The 27,782-nt window shown below is 42.1% G+C and overlaps 2 protein-coding genes across 3 annotated transcripts; one reads left to right on the top strand and one right to left on the bottom strand.

The window, feature by feature from the left end:
- Window positions 1-203: 203 nt before the first annotated feature.
- Window positions 204-6,989, bottom strand: ddx18 (DEAD (Asp-Glu-Ala-Asp) box polypeptide 18). 2 transcript variants are annotated; one of them, XM_061053987.1, is made up of 15 exons: window positions 6,821-6,989; window positions 6,199-6,384; window positions 6,058-6,107; window positions 5,937-5,967; window positions 5,076-5,211; window positions 4,659-4,759; window positions 4,308-4,507; window positions 4,110-4,224; window positions 3,370-3,509; window positions 3,113-3,274; window positions 2,224-2,376; window positions 1,910-2,023; window positions 1,725-1,781; window positions 1,441-1,618; window positions 204-590 (listed from the first exon to the last, which is right to left on the bottom strand). In XM_061053987.1, the coding sequence occupies exons 1-15, from the start codon at window positions 6,924-6,926 to the stop codon at window positions 448-450; spliced, it is 1,872 nt and encodes a 623-aa protein (XP_060909970.1). In that variant the 5' UTR covers window positions 6,927-6,989; the 3' UTR covers window positions 204-447. The 2 variants fall into 2 exon arrangements, with proteins under 2 accessions (XP_060909970.1, XP_060909969.1); XM_061053986.1 differs by having other exon boundaries at window positions 5,937-6,107; window positions 6,821-6,988.
- A 2,225-nt stretch (window positions 6,990-9,214) lies between these two features.
- On the top strand, window positions 9,215-26,294 carry LOC132987131 (actin-related protein 3-like). The gene is made up of 12 exons (XM_061053990.1): window positions 9,215-9,395; window positions 13,570-13,625; window positions 14,161-14,285; window positions 16,465-16,575; window positions 16,765-16,860; window positions 17,134-17,241; window positions 18,892-19,035; window positions 21,801-21,974; window positions 22,321-22,413; window positions 23,587-23,712; window positions 24,827-24,910; window positions 25,229-26,294. Exons 1-12 carry the CDS (start codon window positions 9,352-9,354, stop codon window positions 25,322-25,324), a joined length of 1,257 nt encoding a protein of 418 aa, XP_060909973.1. The 5' UTR covers window positions 9,215-9,351; the 3' UTR covers window positions 25,325-26,294.
- The last annotated feature ends 1,488 nt before the right edge of the window (window positions 26,295-27,782 follow it).

The following is a 27,782-nucleotide window of genomic DNA, read 5'->3' as shown; positions in this document are numbered from 1 at the left end:
TCAGTGTTTGTGTGTCAGAATTTTCTTTTTTTCTGTCATTTTTTTGTTTTAGATTTTTGACGAGCGTTTTGGAGCTCTGCAGGAATGTACAGACAACAGATGCTATGAAATCTGACTTGCGTAATAAAGACGAGTGCATAAGTTCCTCTCGGGGTGTTCGTCTGTGACTTGTGAATAAAAAAAATTAAAAAAAACTCCATGCATTGAAAGTCATTAGAGATTTAATACAACAACCAGGAGAAGAAAAGATAGAAAATTAAGCCTTTTTCTTAAAGCCTCTTCTACCTCTACAATGTTTACATTTACAGAATACATGGACACATCTGATAGGATCAAGCAGGGCCCTAACGATGTCTCTGCACCCTGTTGGAAGCAGGAAGTTCATGTAATAAAAAGAGCCGCTCTTTAAATACACAGAAAGAGGAATCAGTCCTTATGTCAGAGGCTTCAGCGGCTGAACTGCCTCTTGTCACCTTTTCCTTTGTTGACGTGTTTGAACACTTTGGATTTGTGAAAGTTGGACTTCTGGTATCCGAACCCGCCTCCACCTCCTCGCTTCTGCAGCTTTGATCCTTTACTGCTGTGGACGTCTGGAGGGAAGAGTTCAGTTAAGGGAAAAACAGAACCTTAAGAAAAGTCACATATTATACAAAATACACTAAAATGTGTCTCTAGTCTGTCTACAAACCCCCCAATCATGAGAAAAGTCCGTCTTTAGCCTGCCCCAGTTTTAAGAAAATGTGTGCTCAAACAGGCCGTTTGGAGATTCTCTCTCTCGTCACCTTCATAGTGTACTGACCTGCGACATGTTTTAAGGCGTACAGACTGAGGGACATCGAGCACCTACTTGTTCATCTGTCCTAAATGCCTAGCTTAACATGCTGTATCGCTACATCCCACAGTTCCAGTGTTGCCAAAAACCCACCCTACTCTGTTTCTGATTGGCTAGCAACGTTGATTTGGGTGAGAATGATTATTCGTTTTTTTCCCTCACGCTGGAGATCCGCCACGGTGCGGCGTATTTTGAGCCCTGCTTTGTGACATCACAAAGGGCAGTAACCCCTTGAACTGAGAGCTAAATCATCATAACGGAATTGATTTTCAGGCTGCAAGAAAGAAACAAGAAAGTACTCAAAGATGACTGATTTGACTTGAGACTAACAAAAAGTAGCGCTCACGGGAAACTCGTTAGTCTGGTACATGAGGTGCCTGATAGTCTAGTGGTTATGTGGCGCCCCCAGTGCACAGACGATAGAGTCCTCATCAAAGCAGCTGTTCTTTTTTGAATGAATCAGGTCTCAGCCCAGTGCTGCATGTATTCCCCACTCTCTCTTCAGCTTTCTACAAATAAAGTCAAAATTGGCCCCCCCAAAAATAGCATATTTGTATATTTGACATTTAAACCCATCATCGTTTTTCTACGATCATTGTAAAGGATACTCAGATCAACGTATGGAGGAACTTTGAAGCCAAAAGACTGCGCCACCATGGGGAGGTTGAGGGTGTTGACGCTGTAGATCTGTTTGAGCGAGTGGGAGTCGTAAGCCCTCACGTACGACTTGTAGGCCTCCTGTGCCGACTTGTGGAGATAGTAGTTCTTCTCAATCAGCTTGTCCATCTGAGGAGCAAAAGAACGGGGCCGAGGTGACACTCAGATCGTTCCAAACATTTACAGATACGACGAAGCTGCTTTAATGTCTTCACATTGATCTAAGGTTTCATACCTGAGCCTGGATGTCAGAGATTTTACTCCAGGAAAAATCAAACTCACTCAGCGGGACCTGGGGGGGGGACACGAGAAGTTGTGTATCAAAATGAGATGTATAGCATACATGTTCTATAAACGACAGGACAAAGCAAACTCAGTGAAAGGTTGTGGATCTAAACTCAAACAGTTTCAGACGGTCACCTTGGCCTGTTTGAGGAAGCGGAGGAAGCCGAGCTCCTCTGGTCGCAGGATGAGGAGTGCGTGTCCTCTGCCGTTGATGCCTCTGGCTGTCCTGCCCACCCTGTGGATGTACTCCTGTGGACACAAAGAGCAGCTTAAAGTGAGAGTCATACTCCGTGCCTTAGTTCCAAAACTAAACCTTTAAAGTCGTCAAGTGGCTCCAAGACTGAAAGTTTTAAAATCTGAGTCACTGAGGAATCGGTCTCGTTTGAAGACTTAGAGATAAACGATGCCTTTTTATCATGAATTATTCAGGCATTGTTCCATGTTGATACCTTGGGGTCATCAGGGGGGTCGTACTGGACGATCCAGTCCACCTCGGGGATGTCGAGCCCTCGAGCGGCCACGTCGGTACACAGCAGGATCCCTGAGTCAGCGTTACAGAACTGGAAGAAGGTGGTGGTACGTTTGGTCTGCTTCTGCTTACCCTGTGAAGCACAATGAGAAAATCTTTAACATTACAGCAGCTTACTTTAAGAGACTTTCATAAAGTTGTGTTACATGACAGTTACACAAGCAAAGTAACATAGAGGTAAACAAGCAACTCCCATGTTGTGGGAGGTCACCTCCTCAGCCTGTTAAAGCCTCTGAACATCCATACAGGTGTTGGTGATCGAGACCATGACTGGACGTCTTCTAATGAGTCCTATTCAGACTGCCGTCACAAAGCGAGTTATTTACTGTGACGCTTCACCTTCAATATGGTGTAAAAAGGGGACGACGACGTAACGTGACCCCCCTCTGTCGGTGTGACAAGGGCGAGTCTGAATTGGTGCGGTGGTGTGTGTGCACCTGGAGCTCCCTCGGTGCCGTGCTCTCTCTAAGGAAATGTGAATTCACAGACCGGGACACCAATATCACACTATTGTGGGATCAATATGATTTTTTAAAATTGTAATGACAGGCTGAGCCTCGTTGCGGCGCTGTTGGAGAATTGCTTGTTTGTTTGACTGACAGCTCCACTACCCTGTACATTTTGAGGAGACTGGGAAGGAGGACTTGTTGACCTGTTTTCATACTTGTTGGTGCTTTCCTCTCAGCGTGTCCTGGTCTAATCAGACAGATGTTTTCAAACAGCTGTGTGGATGTACAGAGGCTTTAAGGCGAGCGCTTGATAACTTGTGTTTGTGGTTTCAGACTAACAGAAGCTCATTTGTCTCTTACATGGATGGCCAGCACAGGCAGGTCGATGTAGTTGAGGAGCTCATAGTGAAACTTCACCGACATGCAGGTAGAGAAGAAGACCATGAGCTTCTTCTTGCGGTTCTTCTTCAGGAAGGTGAAAAGCAGCAGGAAGCGCTTCTCTGACGGACACACGACGTAACCCTGAAACACAAACACAGATCGGTTTAGCGTGATTAGGACGTTCCAGGAGAAAAACGTTTTCAGCGTGACACCTGCAGAACAGAAAGAAAGCCGACCTGCTCCAGGCCGTCTACTGTGGCGTTGTCTTTGTTGTCGTCCACACCGACATACAGAGGCTCCTTCTTCAGGGAGATTCGAGCCAAGTCCTCCACCTTACGGGTCTGAGTGGCTGAAAACAGCATCGTCTGTCTCTTCTCTGGAGAGAAACAGAAGCAGGAGACGACACACAGTGAGTCACAGAGAGAGCAAGAGGCGAACCCAGGGCGCCCAATCTTGAGGACCCATGCCTCTGAACGTGGAGCGCGTGCACCAAACACTTGACCACAGGGGCCAAGTGTTATATTATGTTAAACTCCTAAAACTATGCAATAGAAATTATCTCTTTTTTTTTTGTCTTTGTCCTTTATGTTGTCACATCCTGGAATAGTTTAAGATACTTGCCATCCTTTGAGTCTTTACAGCCTAAACATACATTTGACATCAGTTAAAAACCTTAATCCCTGATATCAAATAAATGGTCTCACATAAGAAAAGGTTTCTTTCATTAGACGGTTCTCTAAAAGTCTTAGAGTAACTGAGGGGCACAAACCTTATCTTCCTGTTGCATACAGAATGGAGGCTCTGGTTATACTGATTTCTATTAAACTGAAAGTATGAAACTACCTGTGACACCATGGTATGCTGTGGCAAAGAACCGATCCTGACCATTATTTTTAAAAAACATCTGCCTTTACTGTCCCCTTGCCTAAACTAAAATATACAAAAACAAGAGAGGTTTGGAACAACAGATACGTACTAGGCAGCAGTTTGATGATCTGCTTCAGCTCCTCCTCAAAGCCGACTTCAAGGATACGATCGGCCTCATCGATAATCAGACACTGCAGGTTCTTGTACATGAATCCAGGGGTGTTCTGAAAAAAAGTCTCTGGTTTAAAATTTTGTCTGATGTATTAAAGCATAAAGTATGTTCACCATGGGAATATATAAATCTCACCTGGAGGTGGTCCAGCAGACGGCCAGGTGTGGCCACCAGGATGTTGACGCCGTTGGCGAGTTTTTGAGCCTCAGCAGAGCGGTTGCTGCCCCCCATGATCAGACCAAAGGTATGCACGTGGTGAGCCATCAGCTCCTTCATCACGCCGTACGTCTGCATCGCCAACTCGCGCGTGGGGGAGAGGATCACTACACCAGTGCCTGAGAGGAAAACAGGAGAGTGAGATTTAAGCGGTTTGCACACATGCACATCTTCAAATTTCACTGCCTCTGAAATCTGTTCAAACACGCCCCTCAGTGGGGAAAGTGCTTAAGCCAGGTAATATTGTGGACAGGTAGAAAACAGGAATACCGTTTCTGGGCATGAACTTGAGTTTGTAGATGAGCTCTATAGACGGGATGAGGAAGGCCAACGTTTTACCACTTCCTGTCTTGGCTGCAGCCAGAACATCCCTGCAGGAGACAGAAGAAAACACATGTGTTAAGGCTCTTTATAAAATGCATGATTGTGATGAAGTCAAACATCTTGTTATTTTGATTCTTGGATCTCTGCAATATGAAAGAGCTGCCGGTGGATATATCAACATAGGAGTATTATTAAATGATTTTCTTGAAAGCCTGAACTAATGAGGTATGTAACCAAAAATAAAAAAATGATTTTGATGATGAGTAGCGTAAAATCCGGTATAAACAGACGTATGCAGACTTTGTTTGACATCTTTTAACTTCACTAAAAAAGTTTGACAACTCTGGAGAATCTGACACTCACCTTCCCTCCAGCAGGGGACGAATACTTTTGTGCTGGATCTCAGTCATGTGTTCAAATCCCATTTCCTTCACTGCTTTCAGCGTGCTGTCACTCACCAGCTCAGCAAGAGAGGCAAACGACGTGTCCTCAAACGCACCTGTGAAAAAAAACAGGAAGTCATGAGCGTGATTGCTCCCCCCCCCAAAAACACTAACCAAACAAATAAATAACCTGGATGTATTGATACAAGTTCATTTTGATCTGGAAAATCATCGTAAGTGGAACGTGTCCTTGCGGTTGATCCTGACAGGAGGATCACAGTCGACCCTCCAAAAGACAACCACAAGTCTCACTGTATGCCTTAGCTGACACCCGATTCGTGATGGGAACACTGAAAGGGCAACACATGAAGGCAAAACGGCTCGACTTAAGTTTTGAGTTTTAAATCTGAATAGTAGACGTAACAGACTAATAAACCTGGTGAATGAACGCAGCAGCAAGACAACAAAGCTTCCAACAGCTGCAGGGAGAAAATTACTTTCTTTGGATGACAAACTAAACTAAACTTCAGCAGATCGAGAGATCCAGCTGCTCAATGTCTCATTGTATTCGGCAGCATCCTCGCTACAAATTAAACTGATGGGGCGCCGTATGGCCTAGCGGATATGTCGCGCACCCCGTGTACAGAGAGGCTGTAATTCTCGTCGCAGCGATCCTGTTACTGAATCTGACCTCTGCCCTTTGTTGCATTTCATCCACCACTCTCTCCTCTCCTAACATTTCCCGTCTCTTTAATATCTAATAAAAGGCCCAAAAAATATCTTTGAAAATAAATGAGCAAAAACGGATGCCTCAAAGTAACAAGTCAACCATGCTTAGTACCTGTCAGGCCAGAGGGTAATTCAGGTAGATCATCTTCTTCATCTGCAGATTCCTCTGGGTTTTCTGTAGACATCTCCCCATCTTCATCTGCTACTGCTGTTCCCTCCTCTTCATCCTCATCTTCCTCTTCATCATCATCTGCATCTTTCATTGTTTTGGTCTTCTTTTCAGCTGAAATGATTATTTTAAACATAAAGTTAACCATCATACAGAGAAGTTGTGTTTCGTTACATCACAGTCTGCAGGCTCCTCTTACTGTTACCTGGTGATTCAGCTTTGTCGGCGAGTTTTCTTTTCTTTTTCTTCTTCTTCTTTTGAGAAGATTCTTCTGTTGTGGTCCCCTCGTCTGCTTTCTCAATCTGCTGCTTCTTCTTCTTGGGCTCGATTTCTGTGTCAGCAGCTGTGTGTGGATCCTCACAACACTCCTCCTTCAGCCCGTTTGATTTTACTGTCAAAAACATTTAAACACGTGGGAAAAAATATATGAGCTACCAGTTCCTAATAATGTATCCTAATGGTTAAATGTGTTTGTTTTCTTTAAATAACTCGGTCTGAGGTCATACAATTGGAGTTTTTTGTCTGCTTTGTAACATATTTAAAGATCTTCAACTTTAGGTGATTCAGTACTAGGTCGCTAAATGTTTACGATATCTTATTACGTCCAATAACCATTAACACATCACGGAAACATCCACATTATAAACATTACTTATAATGTTACGTTATCTCTTCACTGTAACGTTTAATGTGTATTTAAAAATCATTTAACATCATGCCGTGATTAGCTTAGGCAGCTAGCTTAGCATGTTGCGTACGTGTCCGCTTCAGAAATACAGATTAAAAACAGCATTTACAAGCGAATGTTTTTTAATTACAACACATACCGGTTTCATCTTCTTCTGTTTGCGTCTTTAATAGCTTTCGCTCTTTGTTCTTTTCGCTTCTTTTCTGTATTTTCTTGCGCAGAAGCTTCATCTGTAGGTCCGCCATGGTAACAGCGGACTGCACACGTGTGTACGTCCGTGATGTTCAGGACCCCTCGAGGGAAAGAAACTGAACTGCCTGAGTAAAAACACCAAGGACCTCGCATGTCGCATATGTTCAGGAGTAGATATATCCCTAGAGAATTATCTGGCAGCGGACAAATGATGAGACATTCAGAATTAAATACAAATAAATGGCATCAACATAAATTATCGGATTTACAACTTAAAATGTTTTTCATCGTCAGGTTATGTCTCCTGCCTGATTTTTTATCACTATCTGTATGACAGTAAACGTTCATACAATAACTCACATAGGGTATTAGTCACATTCACACATTTATATTTTTTTGTTTGAGGTATGAACACCGAGAGAAACTACAAACATTTCATGAATGACAAACTGCAGCGGGAATTAAAATAGATCTATTTAGGCTACTTTAGGCCTATATCTTTATTTCAGACCCATAGGTCAAAAACATCATAAAAAGCAGAATACATATAAATACAGGACATCAACAAAGGGATAAAACTCCTTTCACAAGTTTTCAGTAATTAAAAAACAAAGAGATATTTGCACCAGTGACTCGAAGAAACACGAGGAACACCTTGTGTCACTTAGTGTGCTGAGTAAGAGACATCATGATTATTGAAGACACATACATTAACACATAAAACGTCTGAATACAGCATGAAAAGTGGCGACATTATTATTTTTTTTTTTTATAAATCTTTTTATTAGATTTTTAAATCAGCAGTACATGACACATACAGTGTATCCAGGTACACTTGTTGGAAGGCAGTAGGAAGTTTGTTTTACACAGTATATGTTAAAAAACAACAATCAACTTAATTAGCCTAAACCAGAATGGCTTCTACTACTGAACCGTAGTTACCCATTATACCTTCCCACCCATTGTTATGAGAAACAACAACAACAAAAAAAAAACACGACCACTATTGAAATTACAAATAAGATAGGAGAGATTAAAACAAGTCGATAAAAAGTGGCGACATTATTGGTAACAATTTAACATTTAACTTGCACTCATTCCTCTAGACTTTGGAGGACACTGACTGCACCATAGAAAACGTAGATGGTCGTCCAGATACAGACCAGATCTGCATCCCTCAATAGCCTGATGAGAAGGAAAAATGTGTCACTGAAGAGACCGGGGGCGTCATCCCATCTCCACCTCATCTCCAGAAGATCATTGGGTGGAGACATTGTTTGGTTCTCCTGTCGCTGAAACCTGTGATTGAGGATCCTCCAAAACCATCTGAAGATGATTCTGATCATTCTTTATCCCATGAAGAAAAAAGATAAGGAAGAGGTCTTTGAGGAGAAAAACTCTGTTCCTCCAAAGGCACTACAAGCCTCATAGTTGAAGAGTCCTCCAGTTCTGTGCAGCAGAGATACCCTCAGAGCAGTGGTTCTCAACTGGTCCAGCCTCAGCACCCATCAACAACTCTTTTCATGAACAATCACAACCCAAATATCTGATATTTTTCATCCAGTCAGATTTATCTAATGAAAAATGTTGCAGTTTGGATCTCAGACAGTAGAGAACATGTGACAGAAGGAAATGGAACAAAACAAAGATGTTTAAAAAAGTCTTCATAGACTTTTTGACTCAATTTTCTTTTCCAGGCACACATTCCTGACCCACAGAAAGCTTCTCTGCGATCCACTTTTGGGTCCTGACCCACCAGTTGAGAACCACTGCCTTAGAGGACATATTATACACATGTATTTTTTTTTTTTAAAGTAATTTGACATTTTATGCATTTTTTTGGAAGGCACCTTGAGACACGCCTCTTAGCGGCTCACGACTTGCCTGTGGATCCCAACATCCACTTTGGGATCTTGGCCAGGGGTTCCCAAACTTTTCGGCCCTTGACCCCCACAATATGGTGCTATAGACTGGGGACCCCACTGTCCCTGGAGGTGTGGCATATTTTCACAATTATGGGTAAAATGTTCAATTTATATGTCTTTGGGAGCCCCCTTTCTCAGTGTCCTGACCCCCACTTTGGGAACCACTGATCTGAGCTATATAGCCTAATATTTAGGCGACGTAATAATAATAATAATAATAAAGTAGTTTATTGTAATTGTGATAATTGTTTTTGTTGTTATTATAAACATATTATAGTTGTTAGTGTTTTTTTTTTCTTCCTCCTTTCTATATTAGGATCCCGCCTCTCTCCATGATTGACAGCTGTACAGCCCTACCTGTGTGTAGCTCGCGGTCTACCCGGTGTCCGCCATCTTGGCTCTGCCTGCCTACCAGAAACGGAGTGCGGAAGTGGTAACGGCACTGTGCGGGCTCGGGGTTCCGCCTGTGGACGCCTCGCCAGATTTCTCCAGCCGAAAATAGCCCCCTATCCTTCAAATTCAACCCTACATAAGCAGCAGAGACCCGGGAGAGATGGCTGGACGGTTACCGGCATGTGTTGTCGACTGCGGCACTGGGTAAGCTTTTCAAACCGGACCGCCGTGCAGACAGGGGGGCTCGGGTGTCACCGAGAGGCTGAGAACGGTTAGCGACTGTCAGTGTCAGCAGCAGCATCAACTGGGTGTGTGTCTGTCCGTGTGTATGCAGACAGCGAGCCATGGAGCTAAAATGCTAACTAACAGCTGAATGTGACGCTCTCCTGGTGTTTTGGTTTAACGTGTGACCCTGTGAATTGGCGACTTTCGAACGCGTCGGTGCGTGGTTGTCGTAGTTACGGAGAGTGTTGGGCTCCAGCTGTTTTGACTTCCACAGCCTTCGATGCATTGGGGCTGAAAGTCATCAGTTAACACGGTCACTCTTTACACCGCAACACCGTTAGGCATTCCCATACAAGTCGTCACCGTTATTATCCCACAGTTTAAACTTCGTTTTCCGAGTTGTCGAGTTTCATCACAAGTAATCTTTCGTCACTGGGGTTTCCTGATTTAGATTTAATGCGAGAATTCAGCCTGTGTTTGCTGCTGCAAGATTGAACCCTGACTGCGGAAGACCCCCACAGCTGGTTTCATTCATATTTGTCCATACGACCATTATTATTAGTTAAATTACTCTTAGTTTTTTTTAATCATGAGCGTTTCCAAAGCGGCATTCGCCCCGTGATGACATAACTGTGCTTTAGCTCATGCATTTCATAAATAATTTTTGCTCGTTTGTCTGGATTTGCGCATGCGCAGTACTACTTCCTATAACAGCCGACACTTCCTCATTCACGCTTTTTAGTCCATATATGGTCGTTTCTCGGCCTCTGAGCATGCTTTTTTGATTAACTTCTCAAGTTTCTCTTCCTAGCCATGCTAACAATTACTTTCCATACCATATTTTCTCACCTACCTTGACCCCATGATGGTGGTCTGATTTTGCCTAAAGTGCTGTTTGTTTTATGCAGACAAATTAGTGTTAGCAATTCTCCTGGCTCCTTCTGCAGCATTAAAGATGATCATTGTGCATTACTTATTTCCTGCATTTACTGTCACGAATTAAGAGTATTTGAAATGTCTTTTCCTTCTTTTAAATCCACACAATCTTTTTTTAAGCACTTAAAAGGATGGAATTGTTTTACTATTCTGACATCCTCCCCCCAAAAAAACTACTCAGCATGTTACATATTCTCGGTTAGTTTGTTGGGCTGGAAGTGCTTTGCATTGCTTGCATGTAGAGGCTTGAACTCCTCACTCTTCACATTGCATACCTCTCCATTCACCCCCACCCCCTCTCCTCCTCCTCCTCCTCCGCTCTTCACACTGTTAACCAGTCTGCAGCTTCCGACCTGCAAACAGCACAAGGAGTGCAGCTGAGAATATGGTTTGCCTGCGCTAGTTTTAATCATTAAGCAGATGGCTTTGACTCTCTGGCCAAGTCGCGTAGTCAGACCACATATGTTCTCATATCAATGACTTCAGGTTTTTTTATAACGCATAGTCACAGTAAAGGCGGAGTGTTGGTTCATTATGATGAGGCGTTTTATGTGGAAACTTTGACCTGCTATGGCTTTGCAGTTTAGCCGTAGAAGACCAGCTTTTTGCAGATGTTGAAGGGGTTCAACAGCTGTCTCTGAGTCATGCTCATGATGTCCAAATAGTGACAACTCCACTTCCTTTTACACTTTTATAAGCAGACTTACTGCTAGTATTAGAGTGAATAACTTAACCTTGCAATGAAAGAATCAGGGAAGTTCAATTAGGCCAACTCAGAGTTTTAGGAGTGTGAAACATTCACAAATGTAATAAGTGCTGTCAATGGATTGGGTGAAGTAATTTCACCTAATCTATAACTTCAGGCTGCAATCAGAGAGCATCAATTAGACGGGGTATAAATTAAATCACCAGGTGAAGTAGACTTGCATTAAAGTTTGCCAAAAGGTAGATTATTCTTGGAACCAAATATATGCACCTCAGACATGCGTATCAGTGTATTTACAGCCTGTTGAGGCAGGTAGAAAAAGACAAGCTGGGACTGCTCTGTGGTATGAAGGTGTTCAGAGCGCTGCTGTTACATTCGGTTGCTGTCAGTCAGTGTTGGTGTTACTGTAGGAGGCAGCTGCTGTTAGCACAGAGCACCAATTCAGCCTTCTTTGGATTTAAGTGAAAAACCTGAGATATTATGATGACTGATATGGCATTTTAACACTGATGTCTAGAGTAAATCACAAAGTTAAAATGCAAAGACTCTCGTGTAATATGCAATCAGACACAAAACTGGAGATACTATATTTGAGCATCTTCTGCATGTTCCCATCATGTTCCTATTTCTGGCTTTACCTTCAAAAAAGCAACATTGGCAGCTCTGTTGGTTTTTGAGTAAGCTTCATAGATTGGTAAAGTTGCCAGAATAGATTATATAACTCTATTCCTGCTCCTGACAAACAAAAATACATTCTCACTGTCAGGTAGTGCCAGCTCGTGTAAGAGGCGGTTGAGTCGTAGCTTTCAGGAAGTTGTTACAAACTCAAGTTGAAAGAAGAAGTTGTGTATTGTCTCTCTGAGCAGACAGAGCTAGTCATTATTATCTCTAGCTCACTTTTAGAAGATCATGGTTAGCTTCCTGTATTATTTCTTTGAAAGACTGCTGATTTGGCTCTGCTAGCTTCTGTTGAAGAAAATTCAAAGAGCCACTATTTTGACCAGGATGTGGCCTACTATACCCACAGTGCTTTGGCAGTCTTCAGCAGTGTCCTCTATCAGTCCCTTGGGCCCTGTGTGCGGGAAGTATGGGAGTCTTGTCTGGGCCAACCCTAGTCAGGAGGACCACATCTGGTTAGCATATGCCCAACAAAACACCATTTGTACAGAGCAGAGACGTGGACTAGGCTGTTAAGTCTGAAGTCTTTGATGCAAAGGGGGCGTCTTTAGGAGGAATTCTTTTGTTGTTAAACACAGGCTGTAGTTTTACATATTCTGGAGTCTAGATAACTAATACCAAGAGTTTGCCTCCATTGATTGCTTAAAATGGTTTGTGCAAGGCTAGCTGTAAATACTGCAACGTAATCTTTCACAGCAAGGATATAAAAAAAGTGTTCTTTTTTATACTGACATCTGAGAGTCTCAGATTGTTATTCTAAGTGTATGAATATTTTATAGAAATAATTTCTACAAAAACAGACCATCCTCAATCCCGCAGTCCATCGAGGGTCCACTTGAGGTTGGCTCCAAGGGCCCCGGAAGTCACATACACACCCCAATGTTTACAGCCTGGTACAAAAAAGGATATTGGTCTGATTTGTTATTATCGTCAGTCATGAACACACTGTGAGTTGTTTTATTATGCATCCGTTTTAATTATATTAACAATACGAGTTATTCATAGTGAGGCACGTAGCTGACCTGTTTGCAATGGTGGGTGCGATGTAACATTATGTCAGCAGGCTTAAAACCCGCCTCAGCTCCAGCTCTCAGCCTGTTTGTTAGGTTGACTGAAAGTTAGGGTGAGACAGGATTTCCAGCATGGAGACCGCCATTGATGGGACTCCAAAGCCCTCTGCAGTAACAGGCGGGTGACATCACACCAATCACCAAAAAAATTAACAGATAGGGGAAGGTGGTCAAGTAACTCCCATTGTCTGCAGGTTTAAAAAACAACAACTCTGTTTATATCAATGCAGTCTGGTAGCTCTGTGGACTGAAACAGAACTGCTCTCACTATCTTGCCGAACAAACCTTTTTCTATCTATTAATCATTTAGACCCCAAATATGTGAATACAGAGCAGATAAAAAGAAAATACCAGAACCTCTAATGTTTGCTGCAGTTAAACGTTTGGAAAACCCCTCAGTGGTCTCTATTTGTAAAGAGAAGTAGGAAGTAAGGAATGCAGCAGTGCTGAGGTCAGAGTAAGTTTATATTGAACATGGTGAGTTTATGCAGAAGTCTTCTTTTTTCCCCTGTAGACAAATATAAATGGTCTTCGGGTTCCCGGTGTGACATGAATGGCTCTTTTTTATGACTTCCCATTTACAAACTCCAGAGCTGCTGCTGCTGCTGCTGCTGCTTTTGGCTCCTGACCAACCCCGCCAACGGACAGTCATAGCATTGATCAAAAATAATAGCGTATGAGATAGCAGCCTGAACCATCCCTTTTCTTAAAATGTGAAATATTAAGTATGATGTGTTTTCTTTTTTTTTCTTTACTTTTGCAGTTACACCAAACTGGGGTATGCAGGGAACACAGAGCCGCAGTTCATCGTTCCATCATGTGAGTATTTCTGTGTGTGTGTGTTGGATTCCAGTCACACCAGTCAAGCGGGCCAGTTACCATGGTAACAATTGACATGATGCATCCTCCCAAGAGGAAGATAATTCGCCTGTCTAGATACTTTTGTTAATATGTCATCTTTTTTTTAAACAACTTAAATTTCATATTTTTTTTGTTACTTTTTTTTTTTCAAACTTTTCAGTTTTTATAGAAATTGCAAAACAATTTAAAACTGATAAGCAACTCTTAATAGGTTCTGCAGGAACTGCTTAAATGACAGACTGGCAAGCCAAAGTCTGCAAACAGAAACAGTTTATTTAGACTCTGTTATAGGCTGTGAAATTCGTTCGTATCAAATTAAAACGTCCTCACTGGTCATTGTCATTGATATATCACAATCCCCCTGCCAGAATGCTTGTGTTTCCCGGCCCTCATTCTTGATTTTCTTCACCAAAGAAATCTTCACATCTTTGTGAGAGAGTTTTTTTTTTATTCTCTCTGCAGCTCTTTATTGAATTTTTTATTTTCTTGTCAGGTATCGCCATCAAAGAGTCAGCCATGGTCGGGGACCAGGCCCAGAGGAGGATGATGAAGGGGGTAGATGACTTGGATTTCTACATCGGAGACGAAGCAGTAGACAAGCCCTCATATTCCACTAAGGTTTGTGACCCTGACGGCTTTGCACACCCACAGAAACTACAGACAAAGCAATTACTATATTTGTTTCTTTAGAGAGCTGAGGTACTCATCATATGGCAACACTTAAAGACTCCTGCCATGTTTTTATGGTGGTCGGCGACTGCTCTGTAATCCCATTAACCTTTAAACATTTAATATGATATCACCAATAACAACCTGTACTTCTCCATCAATATGAGGTAAGAAAGGTTGGTCTGTTGCCTATTATTTTTCAATTTGCAGGAACAACCAGGAGGGTTGAACCTTCTGCTTTCATACCGTTTAACAGAGAGATAAGATGAAGATAAGACTGAGATACATATGAGTTTACTCTAAATGTTCTGACACTTTGCTAACATAGATTTTATCAGACATACTCTTCCTGTCTCGACCTCTGTGCATATAAAGTCTGTGATTACGCACTGTCCATTATCAGGAGTTACTGGAGGAGAGAAGAAACATGGAGGACGGTTTCCTGCACTGGGTTCATTAATGTCTGATGACGGGAAACTCAAAGAGCACCTCCCCGCTTACACCGTGGCCCGCTTGCCATTTATGTATTTTCTCTTGTGCTATTTTTTATTCTAGGTTTCCAGCCATTTCATTGTCCACAAACAATGTCGACAAACCCTTCGATAGTTAGTGTCTAAGGACTTAATGGCCCCGGGGTATTGGTTTAGCTCTGTCGGTAGAGCAGGCGTCCCATGTACTGAGGCCACAGTCCTCACTGCTCTGGTTGCAGGTTGGGGCTGTGCCCGACACAGACGGAGCAATTCGATTCCCACTCCTGCTGCTATTTGGTGCATCTCATCCCCCACTCTCTCTTCCCACCCTTCCTGTCTCTCTCATGCTGTCCTACCAAATAAAGGCAAAAATACACCAAGAATAATCTTTAAAAAATTGGTGAAGGATTAATGGACTCTGCAGCCAATCCAAATCAAGTATGTGCCCAGATTTAAAAGAAAAAAGAGGTGTTAACAAAAGAACAAAGCAGAGCAGCGGCACACAAAGAGTTGTTCAAATCTTGTCTTTGTTAGAGACAGCAGCCCTCTCACTGTAAACTTGTCATACCAGTAAAAGTCCAGGTGTAAGAAATATCATTAAATATGGCGCTGACTTCAGAGTGTTACCTTCCTGACTGACGCGGTCACACTGGTCATCTGTACCATGCTGTACCCAAGCACGATTGCCCCCCCGCAGCGCCATTCCCCTGCGGGCCGGCGCGGCCCGCAGTCACACTACACAGGACTATCCGTGCCTAAGCACGATTACCTCTTGTACATAAGGTCGTAATACAACACATGCCCGCTTTTATGTTATTATGAAGCGTGCTCAGTTTACAAACAGGCGGACGAGAGAGAGAGAAAGAAAAAGAGACATGCAGTCGAGTCCGCGTCTGCACATCAGAGAAAAACACAGAACATGACAGCTACTTTTCTGACTTTACAGCTTATTTTAAGTAATTTTAATCAGACACAGCCATAAATAAATAAAAAATAAAATAGACGCGCGGCCCAGTCCACAGGCAAGTCCGCAGCCGCACATCGGAGAACAACACAGAGCATGACAGCTACTTTGTGTCTTATATTGAGTCATGTTAATCAGATACAGACATGAAACTCTGGATTTCTCCAGAATGAAGGCTGTCAGCGTTGTGTTCCCGCGTGCTTGTGCTCGTGCATGAAGTGTACCGTGCCGAAGCACACCTCTCTGAAGTGTGCCAAAGCCAAGGAAGTGTACCGTGCCTGAGCACGATACGGAGCGGTCACACTGGTCAAACCAACTGGACTTTAGCGTTGAAGCGTGCTTGGGCATGGTACGGATGGCCAGTGTGACATGACACAGGCTCACAGGCTGGTGTTGACTTCATTGTAATACATTCTGTTTTAATGATTCACCTCAGATCATCCTTCTGAGGATTTAGGCTCACAGTTTGCTCTGTCTGTGTCGGGCACAGCCCCGAGCTACCCCAGAAATCCCTGAGACATCTACCCAAACTGTATCCACCTCTTTACCAATTACAATTAAATAAAAGTTGAGGACAATGTATGTTCACAGCACCAGTGTCAAATAGTGACCATGTTTTCTGTTTACGCATTTCTACTCTTTTTTTCATCTCGCATGCTGCTTTCTAACGAGCTGAACCCTTGTGTTCAAACAGTGGCCGATCCGTCATGGGATTGTAGAGGACTGGGACCTAATGGAGCGCTTCATGGAGCAGATCATCTTCAAGTACCTCAGGGCTGAACCTGAAGACCACTACTTCCTCCTGGTAAGACTTAAAGGTTTGATCAGTCGAGAACGTACTCCTAAAATGTTCTGCTTTCTTCCCTGAGTGTGACATTAACGGCACCGATGGTTTCAAATCTTCCTCAACACAACAAAAACAATCGTGAATAACCCCACACATTCACTATACAGAGTAAGTGTACTGTGTGTGATATTTCCTCTCTATTTGCAGACCGAGCCGCCTCTGAACACACCAGAGAACAGAGAGTACACAGCCGAGATCATGTTTGAGTCCTTCAATGTACCAGGGCTTTACATCGCTGTGCAGGTGAGATTATCTACAGTGTATGACAAGAAAATACACTTGATATCTTTAAATACTCACGCATTTGATTTGTACATTTCCATCCATTACTTGTACTCGAGAGCTGGTTTGAAATTTTTCCTCTTTCATCAATCTATGTATCTGTGCTGCTTCTTTATTCGTCCAGGATTATGCATAAAAAATAGCTGTAGTGTATCTAGATAAGAACATACAGTCATGATGTTATCAGTGTCATAATGGTCTGTGTGTGTGTGTTTTTGTATTTGTGTGTTCAAGGCTGTACTCGCTCTAGCAGCCTCCTGGACGTCCAGACAGGTGGGAGAGAGGACGCTCACCGGAACAGTCATCGACAGCGGAGACGGTGTCACACACGTCATCCCCGTGGTGAGTAACCTGAGGGACATGCGCACACTCATACACACTTCCTAGTCTTTGGAGAATCAGCAGGAATTAAAGAAACCATGAATGCTTTCACAGTGAACGACATGTAGCCAAATGTTGCCCCATTTATTTTTCATAGAAGCTTGTTACTGATATAGTTTGGCAGTTACTAAAATTGTCCTTTTGTAAACCCTGTTGGCGGCCATTCTGGTCTAATTTCTGAGAGAGACATGGTCACTTATTAATACTTTAAAGTACCCTGTTCATACAGTAAATATTGTGTTTGTTGATGTAGAAGACTTCAAATTCTTTGGATAAAATGTAATTTAAATAAACAAGAAGGTAAATCTCCAGCATGGGAGTTTGTCTCTCACATGCTCATTGTCTAAAGCCTTCATGCAGATTTCTTGAAGCACACGATTTCTTGGTTTTGTTCAGATTTCCATGCTCGTTGTCCTCCAAAGACTCCTCAGCCAGAGCAGGCGTTTACCAGGTGGTCCTTATGACAGCAGGCACCCTGTCAAACCAACCAGTCTCTAGTGGACCTTTATCTGTACCCTGCCACATGTGATGTGCCCTTCAGTCTGTTCATGACTTAGCAAAGACTTGACATGTTGGTGTGACAGCAGAGGGATGTGGGTTCCTGTCTTGTCACACCTGGGCCTCATGCAACTTTACCCAACCTTTGACTCTTCATCACAACGGCTTCAATCTCACAAGTTGCCTTCTTTGAATTTATGGGTTCTCAGCAATTCTCCCTCCTCCCGTTATTTCCCTTTCATTTTAGTCTCCAGGGCTGCAGACCTGTGGGCAGGCTGAGACACACCTGGGCCTGTCGTTTATGTGTCAATGTTTTCTTTTTTATGAAGATCACATCCAGCATTTTTTTTTGTATTTCTTTGTTTTGTTTATTTACCCAACCGTGCCTCATTTCACTGATCAGCCTTCTCACAGGTCAGCAGCCCTGGAGACAAAGAGCAAAGCTGTGCAACAAGCAGGGGGGCCGACACACCAAATTATGTCTCTGTTCTACTAATTAACACGTGAGGTGCAGACTAGCTCATCCAGAAGTATGCTACTGACAGCCAGCGTGTTGTCTTTTGCCAGCTAGAAAATAAAACATTCATCCTGATGCCGTCTCAGGAATTACCTCTTTAAGTCTCAATAACATGTATAATTGTTCTGGGTAGGCTGTGTTGAACCCTGGTTCAGAGCAGCTTTTTAATTATCTTGTATCCTGATAACCACAGGCAAATCTCTTTATTATGATTAGGGGACTGTAACATGTAAGAACCGTTTGTAAAGAAGTGTTTAATACAGTATGTCGACACAAATAAGGACGTTTATGTTTGAGAAAGCTGTATTTCCACTTTCTCCTCACACAGTAACAGGATATTGCTGCAGTTTAAAAGTAGGCCATGGTGTTTCAGAGTCTGGGAGGAGTTACTCAGCTTTAGGAAATGTGCTTGCAGAATATATTTAGTGGCTGGGTGACTGAATCAGCATGTCTCTAGCTTCTGCTGAATGTGTGCAAAAATCAAGCCAAACACACAGAGAAGTCCCTGCAGGACACACATCTAATAGAAAAACCTCAAATATTATAATAAATGTGTTGCACAATATAAACTGGATTTATTCTTTTGTCTCTCCCAGGCTGAAGGTTATGTCATTGGCAGCTGTATAAAGCACATCCCCATCGCAGGACGAGACATCACCTACTTCACGCAGCAGCTCCTGAGGGAGAGGGAGGTGGGAATCCCACCGGAGCAGTCGCTGGAGACGGCAAAGGCAGTCAAGGTTAGTCACTTCCTCCCCCCTCCCCCCTTCACTGGACCTCCCTTGAGTCAAATACGTTCTCTTTCACCAGGGGCATAAAACACATAATTTCAGCAGCAATGTTTTCCCCTTTTTGCACAACACCACGTTGGCTATCGCTGTTCTCATGTGGGTGTAGTTTGGATATCCTGCTCACTCTGTGCTGTGACAGACAGCTGGATTCCCTTCACTGTTGTTTGGAGCTGCTGGACGGGATCATAAAAAACAATGGTTGTGTCGCTACAAAGAACATTGGTTACAGTGTGATATGATACAACAACAGAGGCAAAAAGCCCTCGATGCGCTGGGCTCCGGTTCGACTCTGACCCACGTCTGCTTTTCTGCATGTCATCCCCCACTCTGTCTCCACAATCTCTAATCTTTCCACAGTCCTTTCTCTCAAACAGAGGGATGAAAAGCCTAAAAAGCAGAAACATTTACGATACTGATAACGAGGCTCAACCTTACTGAATATCCAAATATATGAGAAATATTATACATAGGGAGATAATTGAATTTACTCATAAAAAGTTTAGCTTGTCAATGTTTTTGAATTTTTTTTAAACATAAGCTACATTTTTACACGTTTATAATTTAACAAGTACAAAAAGTTTTGTAATGTAATCATTAATAATGTTTGCAGTGAAGTTAGCTGTAATAGGTCAAAAATAATCCGTCCTGGAAACATTTCTTGATCAGAATATGTCGGCTGAAAGTGCTCTCTGACAAAATAACTCAAAGGGACAGATGCAGATCTTTACTTAATTAAAAATAAAATAAACAGCTTCAAAGCCCCCAGACTCCGTTCACATAACAGGAGTTTCAAAAAAGCTGTTAACTATTTAATAGAAATGTATTTTTCCCTCCTGAGGGGTTTGAATAACAATCTGAGACGGTCAGTGGCAAAAACAAAAACTTTGATCGTGCAAATTTTGCCTTAAGATTTCTTTGCAGCCATTACTTACTCTTTTGGTATCGGCCGTCTGACTCAAAAAACCTAAACTTTGTAAATAAAAGCTGCAGGTTTAGAAGATCAAAACCAGGGCGCAGGTGGCCGAGTGGTAAGCGCACGTGCCTACGTTCCCATGTGCTGAGACTGTGATGGTCCTTGGGACGGGTGGCCTGGGTTTTGATCCGACCTGTGGCTTCTTTCATGTCATTCCCCACCCTCCGTGTCCCTGATTTCCGACTCTATCAACAGTCCTGTCTCTAAAGTAAAGGCACAAAAATCACAAAATAAATCTTTAACAAAAAAAAGATCAAATTCCCCTTAAAAATCGAATTCCTCCATTTTCTTAATCCCAGTAATGCAAAGATAACTAACACCATGTCACATCAATTATACATGCTTAATTAAAGTAGAGTGTAGCTGCAGCCAGTGTTTTCATTTTTCTCCATGACTTCTGAACAAAACAACAAACTTCCTGTTGTCCTGATACATGAACTTACATAGAGTCATGAACAGGAAGTTCTTTTAAGCGTCTTATTTGTGGATATTTAGTTGGTGAATAGGAATAACAGTTGGATGAAGTTGGATCATGATAGATTAACCAGATGTTTTCTTCATGTGGACAGGAGGTGGCACTGTCGGTCTGCCTCCTTCATGCAGTTTCTGTCCTTCAGAAACCCGCAGCTTGTGTTTAAATGTCTTTTGATTAACATGGTTTACCGAAACACAAGCACAGAGGATTTTATTTGCATGACAACCCAGACTTAAAGAAGATGAACAATAGAATCACATCAGCTTTGTCTCTTCAAATTTTTACATTTTTTTCATTTTCCAAGTCCCCAGTAGCTCTGTGTGTCAAGGACCATTCTTCAGCACCCCGAGACACACACAAAGAAATAATGTGATTCTAATAATGAGCATTAGCAGAGAGGGAGGTTGCAGGGTGAGCATGTTGACACTCATGTCTGCTAATGTTAATTCCACCTCTCTCTCTTTCTCTGCCGTCTGGCCTTCAGCGTGGAGCACATTCCCTGTAAAATCAGACTAATGACATCTCCTCTGAATACAGCATCCTGTTACATCCTGCTCATTCATATTCACCAGCACATAAGTTAAATCAATTACCGTCCATACTCGTGTTAGTTTTCAAATTGAATGTGTTTTCATTACTCCCTAAGTAGCAGTAAAAAAAAAACACCTGCAAGGTACACACACAAAAAAAATCCTCTCATTATCACTGCATTACAGAAATGTGGTAACAAAACATTGACACAAAATAATGTGTTGGTTAATCAAATTTGAGTCCTGATGTAGACAGAATGATGCATCAGATGTAGTTAGTACGGTGATGCTGTTTCAATATTTCTGATTAAAAGTGTTCTTGCAGAATGTTGATAAAGTCACATGTCAATTGTTTGATTGATGTTTGATTTTATTGTAGGACCATTGATTTATGGCAAAAATGATTTATGAGGATTTCTTTCTTTTTCTTTTTTTTTTTTTTTGATATTTTTGGGCATTTGTCCCTTTATTAGATAGGACAGCTGAAGAGAGACAGGAAATGTTGGGAGTAGAGAGTGGGGGAAGACATAAAAACTTCACATGTTGATCCCTCACATGCACTCAGTCTTTCCTGTTTGTTTGCTGCACCATAATGCCGTTTGTGTTCTATTCACATAGATGAAAAACTAGGATTGTTGTCCAGGAAACTTCACAAGTATTAATACCGCTCAGTCAGCTGAACTTTCAGATACTGCTGAGGCTGTTTCTAAAATTCTGCTCACGCTCTCCCCATCAGGAGCGGTTCAGCTACGTGTGCCCGGATCTAGTCAAAGAGTTCAACAAGTACGACACGGACGGCTCCAAGTGGATCAAACAGTACACCGGCATCAACTCCATCAGCAAGAAGGAGTTCACCATCGACGTGGGCTACGAGCGCTTCCTGGGGCCTGAGATCTTCTTCCACCCAGAGGTTTGTCAATAAAGGGTTCAATCAAAGCAGGGGACACTATTTAGGATTATTGAACCCTACAAAGACCTGACGGCAGTTCTGCACAACAACTCGATGGTCTGTAGAAATAAGAATAAATACATATAAAGGAAGGTACTAACTGAGTCACAGGACCAGCACAAGAATCCTCAAACAACTCATGAAGTTTTTATCTACTCTCTGACCGTCAGCAATGTCAAATCAAATCAAGCTTCACGTCTAAACCATACATCCTACTACTTCAGTCGAACAATAGTGTGTGCCTGTAGCACAACTTTTAAATCACAATAAATACAACTTCTTCGTCTTTGTTTACTTACCGTCCCAGTTTGCCAACCCAGACTTCACCCAGCCCATCTCTGAAGTTGTGGACGAGGTGATCCAGAACTGTCCCATCGATGTCAGACGTCCTCTCTACAAGGTGAGCGGATGTTCTCTGTGCTGCCTGTTTCAAAAAGAAAAGGCCATTTACGAGTATCTGTCAGAACAAGCTCCTTCTTCTGGGGTAGTAATACCTTCAACTAGAACAGCTTTGACTGTACCTCAAGATACAACAAAGAATTTCACATTAAAGGTCACATATTCTCCTCCTCTCAGTTTAAATAACTCTCAGAGCTCCTCAAAACATGTGTGTGAAGTTTCTTGTTCTAAATCCACTGTGATCCTGTATTTGATCATGTCTATAAACCCCTCTATTTCAGCCCTGCTCAGAACAGGCTGTTTCTGTGTCTGTACCTTTAAATGTAAATGAGCTGTGTCTGACCACGCCCCCTCTCTGGAAGGGCTTGGGTGGCTCGGACTTTCTCGCTCCATGCCCCATTATTTACAGTGAGAAGGCAGACTCAGCAGTCTAAAAGAACAAGCACCTAGCAGTGGTAGTGTCACCCACCTGGGGGAGGGGTTACTGCCCTTTGTGATGTCATGAAGGGAAAATCTCCAAACGGCCTCTTGGAGGACACATTTTCTGAAAAGTGGAGCAGGCAAAAGACGGAGAGGATGGACTTTTCTTATCATTGGGGGGTTTGTAGACGGACTAGGGACACATATTAAAGGTAGAACAACATGGTGGATTTGCATAATGTGACCTTAACATTCTCCTTAAGTCTGGTTGTTTCTGACTTGACTACTTAACATAAAGTGAAGAACTGCTGCTTTTTAGACTGCCTTGTTCAAGAATATTCATTGTGAAGACATTTTGACAATCCATTGCTGTGTCATTACGCACAGAGTGAATCAGGTTTAACAGATCGACAGGCTTTAAACTGTACAGGGTCTGACATTTATCCTTCAGTGTTCATTGCTCACAAGGTTTTTTTTTTTTTAACCGAGGGCTTACAGGTAAACTTCTGCACATTGTCTAACTCGCAAACAAATGTTCATTGTCAACGTCTCGGTAGAAATATTCCAAAGTAATGAGTTAGATCCATTCATCACTCTATTTATCGGGTTATATTTCCCATCGCTGTATTGTTTCCCATCACACAGGGCGGGACTGTTTACCCAGACTGTCTGGCTGTCAGCCAGCTGCAGGTCACAGGTGTTAAGTGCCTCTTACTCCACAGCTCTGTAATCCTCATCACCTTCTCTTCAACAGAATGTCGTTCTGTCAGGAGGCTCCACCATGTTCAGGGACTTTGGGCGGCGTCTGCAGAGAGATTTAAAGAGGACGGTTGATGCCCGGCTGAAGATGAGTGAGGAACTGAGTGGTGGCAAACTCAAGGTGAGAGGAAAAAAGATTGATTTATATTTGCAGCGAAGATCAATAAGGCTCAACAAAACACAATCACTGCGTCAGAATGAAACAGAGAAGTTTATCCTTTAACGCTACAATTATTGTTCATACCGATGTGTGTGGAATTTAAATTTGAGGATTTAAATAAAAGAATAAACCAAATGGGAGCCAAATGATTGCAATTGAAATGTTTCACCTTCAGGCATGAAAATACAGTCGGTCTCGTGCCTCCGAGCATTAAGGGCTGTGTCTGTGATTCATGCTGATGAGATGTTAAGTCCTTCACCTTCAGGCTGAGCTGATATGCTTCAGGCACTCAAGAAACGGGCAGCGAGTAAAGCTAATCAGGGTTAAGAACATAAACAGGAAACAGGCTGAGTTACACTCGTTATTTGAGATTTTTTTTGTCTGCAAAACGTAGAATCTGTCACAAAATATCAAGGAAATCCAGCGAGGTAGCAAACTTATATTTACAAGATATCACCAGATAATCAGAATGATTTAACGAGCAATTTGTAGATCTGACACCTAGTGTTTAAAGTGGGTACTGCAGTACAGATTCAAAACATTGGAGAGAGCTGTCTCCCCCCACCCCCTCCTCCCTAGAGTCGATATGTTTTCCTCATCCTTCAGACATGAGGCATACATTGCTTTAAACATAATAACCTAGGACTTTAAAAAAACATTAAAATGGCATTTAAATATACAATCAAAGTAAATAAATGCAATTAGAGCGAGTCGGCTGAAAATAATGGAAGATAAAAAGTTCTGATTTATTGAAAAGCTGCAGCGAACTTAAATGTTTTGACTCCTGGTTTAAATTAAGGGACAGTTTTATTCCATGTCAGTGAACCTGTTACCTTGTGACGATCTCCCTCCGGTCAGGAGCATTATACCAAATTAAAAACAGCTATATGTCGCGCACCCTCATACACTTCGTCTTTCTGTCCTCCTGGGAAGTAAAGGACAATGTCAAGTTCACAGGTGTGCAGCACAGACATGAGAGTGTTGGTACACATTTATGCGGGCTGGAGATGATTGAGTGCCTCATTGTATTTAAGTGATTCTGTTTCTAATCCTCCTCTCTGTCCTCCCTCCGCAGCCCAAACCAATCGATGTCCAAGTCATCACTCATCATATGCAGAGATATGCAGTCTGGTTTGGAGGATCAATGTTAGCATCCACTGTAAGTGTATGAAACCTGCACACACACACACACACACACACACACACACACACACACACACACACACACACACACACACACACACACACACACACACACACACACACACACACACACACACACACACACACACCCACACACTACTCTGTCAACTTGAGCTAGTTTAACATTATGACGGGGGGATTATATGTTCTTTTAGATTCACCAACAATAAGGTCTTCAGACGGTCCGTTCACACCAAACCGTTTTAATGTGGCGTCAAATTTTTTTTTTTTTACAACCTTGCACTAACTTTACTTCCTCTTTGTGTCTCCACAGCCGGAGTTCTACCAGGTTTGCCACACCAAAAAAGACTACGAGGAAATTGGGCCGAGCATCTGTCGCCACAACCCCGTCTTTGGAGTCATGTCTTAACTTTGGAGTGTGACAGATATGGGCTGGGCGGGACGGGACAGGGCGGGGGCTGTGGTATGGAGAGGCAGGGTGTGTGTGGGGGGGGAGGGTGATGTGTTAATGACAGACAGGCTCAGGAGGTGGAGGAAGGTGATGCTTCTGATCTATTTTTTTTTATTGCTTGTTCAGGTGATCCAGATTGAACAAAAAAGTGTATCGTGGATAATGTTCCTTTTTCTTTACTTCTGTTTATTTTCTTTGTTCCTGAGGGAAAATGAGGGAAAATGGTTTGCAAGCCCAACAATCTTCGGAACATTTTCAGGATCCGTGGAGCAACGTGCAGTCAGACATGATGATTATAAAGGTGTTGGTGGATTATGATTTTAAACATTAAGAGTAATTTCCTGACACCAGAACATATTATTTATGTTTATAAAAGTCCAGATAGGAGATCATTGACAAGTTTAGAACATATTATCGTCTCCTTTTATTTTCCCAGCTTCAAATGCACACGTCCGTGTATCACAACAAGAGCTTGTTTATATTTCATACTAAAGTTTTTTATATGTCAAACTGGGGAAATCAGCGGGTGAAATTAGAAACAACGAGTATCAGAAAGATGTTTTTTAACCCAGGGTGCAGCGTTGATGCAGTGCAGTAGTTTCTCCAGTGTTAGTTAGGTGCTTTCCCTCCTTTTATTCCCCACACATGTCATCGCTGTCCGCCCTTTACTTCTTCAAACAGAACATTTAATTCACTCCTGCTTTCACTTTGGGATAATATCAGGATTCCACCTCGATGATGCAGTGAAAGAAAAGAGAGCGGACTTACTTAAGGAGGTTATAAAAGATGAAATAAGAAAGACTGTCAGACCAGTATTGTTAGACTAGAAGTTTGTATTATTATTAAATACCAAAATATTAAAAGAAGAATGGGGTTTGTGTATTTAATGCCTTGTAACATTCAAATAAAGGCTGAAATTTGTTTCTAAGAGTGGAGTCTTGGTCCTTACTTACTAGTTTCTAGTTGGATTTTATTTTAATCTTATCTTTTCTTATTTTATTTTCACTCATGCACGCTCTTCTTCTTGTCTTTTTACTGCTGCAATTCTTTAATTCCTCCTTTTGAGATCAATAAAGGATCATCTTACTACTTACTTTATTTCTGTCAAGTTGCTGATGAACTTTTATTTTGTCTCTATTTATTAATGTTGAGTTGTAATATCACAGACCACTTTAGTAGGTACAGCTGTTCAACTGCTCTCTAATGCAAATATCTAATCAGCCAATCACATGAAAGCATCTCAATGCATTTATGCATGTAGACATGGTCAAGACGATCTGAAGCTCAAACCGAGCACCAGAATGGGGGAAAAAAAGTTGATTTAAGTGACTTTGAACGTGGCATGGTTGTTGATGCCAGACGGGCTGCTCTGCTAATCTACTAGGATTTTCACGCAAATCCATCTCAAGAGTTTACAGAGAATTGTCCGAAAAAGAGAAAATATCCAGTGAGTAGAGCCAATGCAGGTTCCATTCTTTCAAATGGCCACCAGGGGGCGACCTGTTCCACTGGCTTCTACCCATTTCTATGCCCTATAAACTAAGCTCATCTTCAGGTATCAATGAAAAAGACTTCCACTATCTGATTCCAAAAGGGAAAAAGTCATCCTGGCTGCACCAACATAACACCTAGGGACCCTGAAAACATACTTTACATACATAAAAAATGTAAAACATCTTACCTCTCTAACCTAATGTTACAGAGTTCTTCTGAAGCAAACAGGTGAGCTATTAAGGAGGAGGGGGGGAGGGAAGCAAGGGAAGCATTTCATATGAGATTTCAGACCTGGGTTATAACAACGTCTGCCTGTAATTTTGCATAGTATGTGACCTTTAAGTCTTACAGGAGGATTTGTTACAACTTTAGTCCTTATTCAACATGTTCATCACTTCTGTAATATTGGCATACTCTAAATTAAAAGCCTCATCTAAACGGAGGAGTGGTGTCGTCTTTGTTCAGGCAACCCCTTCTAATTAAAAAAAAAAAAGGGATTGAAATCTACATTTAGATAGTGTTATCCTCCTGACAGGAAGTCAATTTGAAAAAAAAAAAAAAAAAGCTGAAACACAGATGAGTATTTATGTGTGACATTGTTTATTTTAAGTAGGCACGGACAAATCAAGAATCGGACGCTGCATTTCTGTTCACATCTTGATCTTGTAAGAGGTCATAAATAAATTATGCTGTTGATTGAAAAATGTTTGATTTGTGCAAGCTGATGATTTTGCACTGTCTTTCTATTCATGTATTTCCCCTTTTCTCCAACAGATGCCGCTCTCTCAGCATCCCTTGATTTCTCCCTGTTCCCTATTTTTTTTCATTGGCACATGTCTCTCCTGTAAAAGGGATTTACTTAGGTCAAAAAGCTACATGCCGAGAAGAAAGATGCACACGCAAAAGTCTACTGGGTGTCATC

The sequence above is a fragment of the Labrus mixtus genome, chromosome 13 (assembly GCF_963584025.1).
Source record: "Labrus mixtus chromosome 13, fLabMix1.1, whole genome shotgun sequence".
Taxonomy (NCBI): domain Eukaryota; kingdom Metazoa; phylum Chordata; class Actinopteri; order Labriformes; family Labridae; genus Labrus; species Labrus mixtus.
The sequence above is the reverse complement of the archived record's forward strand: the minus strand, read 5'-3'. Positions and strand labels throughout refer to the sequence as shown.

Coding starts and splice junctions, on each gene's coding strand:
- LOC132987131 (XM_061053990.1), top strand. CDS start 9,352: ATGGCTGGACGGTTACCGGCATGTGTTGTCGACTGCGGCACTGG. Junction 13,626..14,160: donor GCAGTTCATCGTTCCATCAT/GTGAGTATTTCT, acceptor TTTTCTTGTCAG/GTATCGCCATCAAAGAGTCA. Junction 17,242..18,891: donor TCACACACGTCATCCCCGTG/GTGAGTAACCTG, acceptor TGTCTCTCCCAG/GCTGAAGGTTATGTCATTGG.
- ddx18 (XM_061053986.1), bottom strand. CDS start 6,926: ATGGCGGACCTACAGATGAAGCTTCTGCGCAAGAAAATACAGAAAAGA. Junction 5,212..5,936: donor ATTACCCTCTGGCCTGACAG/GTACTAAGCATG, acceptor TTTTTTTCACAG/GTGCGTTTGAGGACACGTCG. Junction 2,377..3,112: donor TGCCTGTGCTGGCCATCCAT/GTAAGAGACAAA, acceptor TGTGCTTCACAG/GGTAAGCAGAAGCAGACCAA.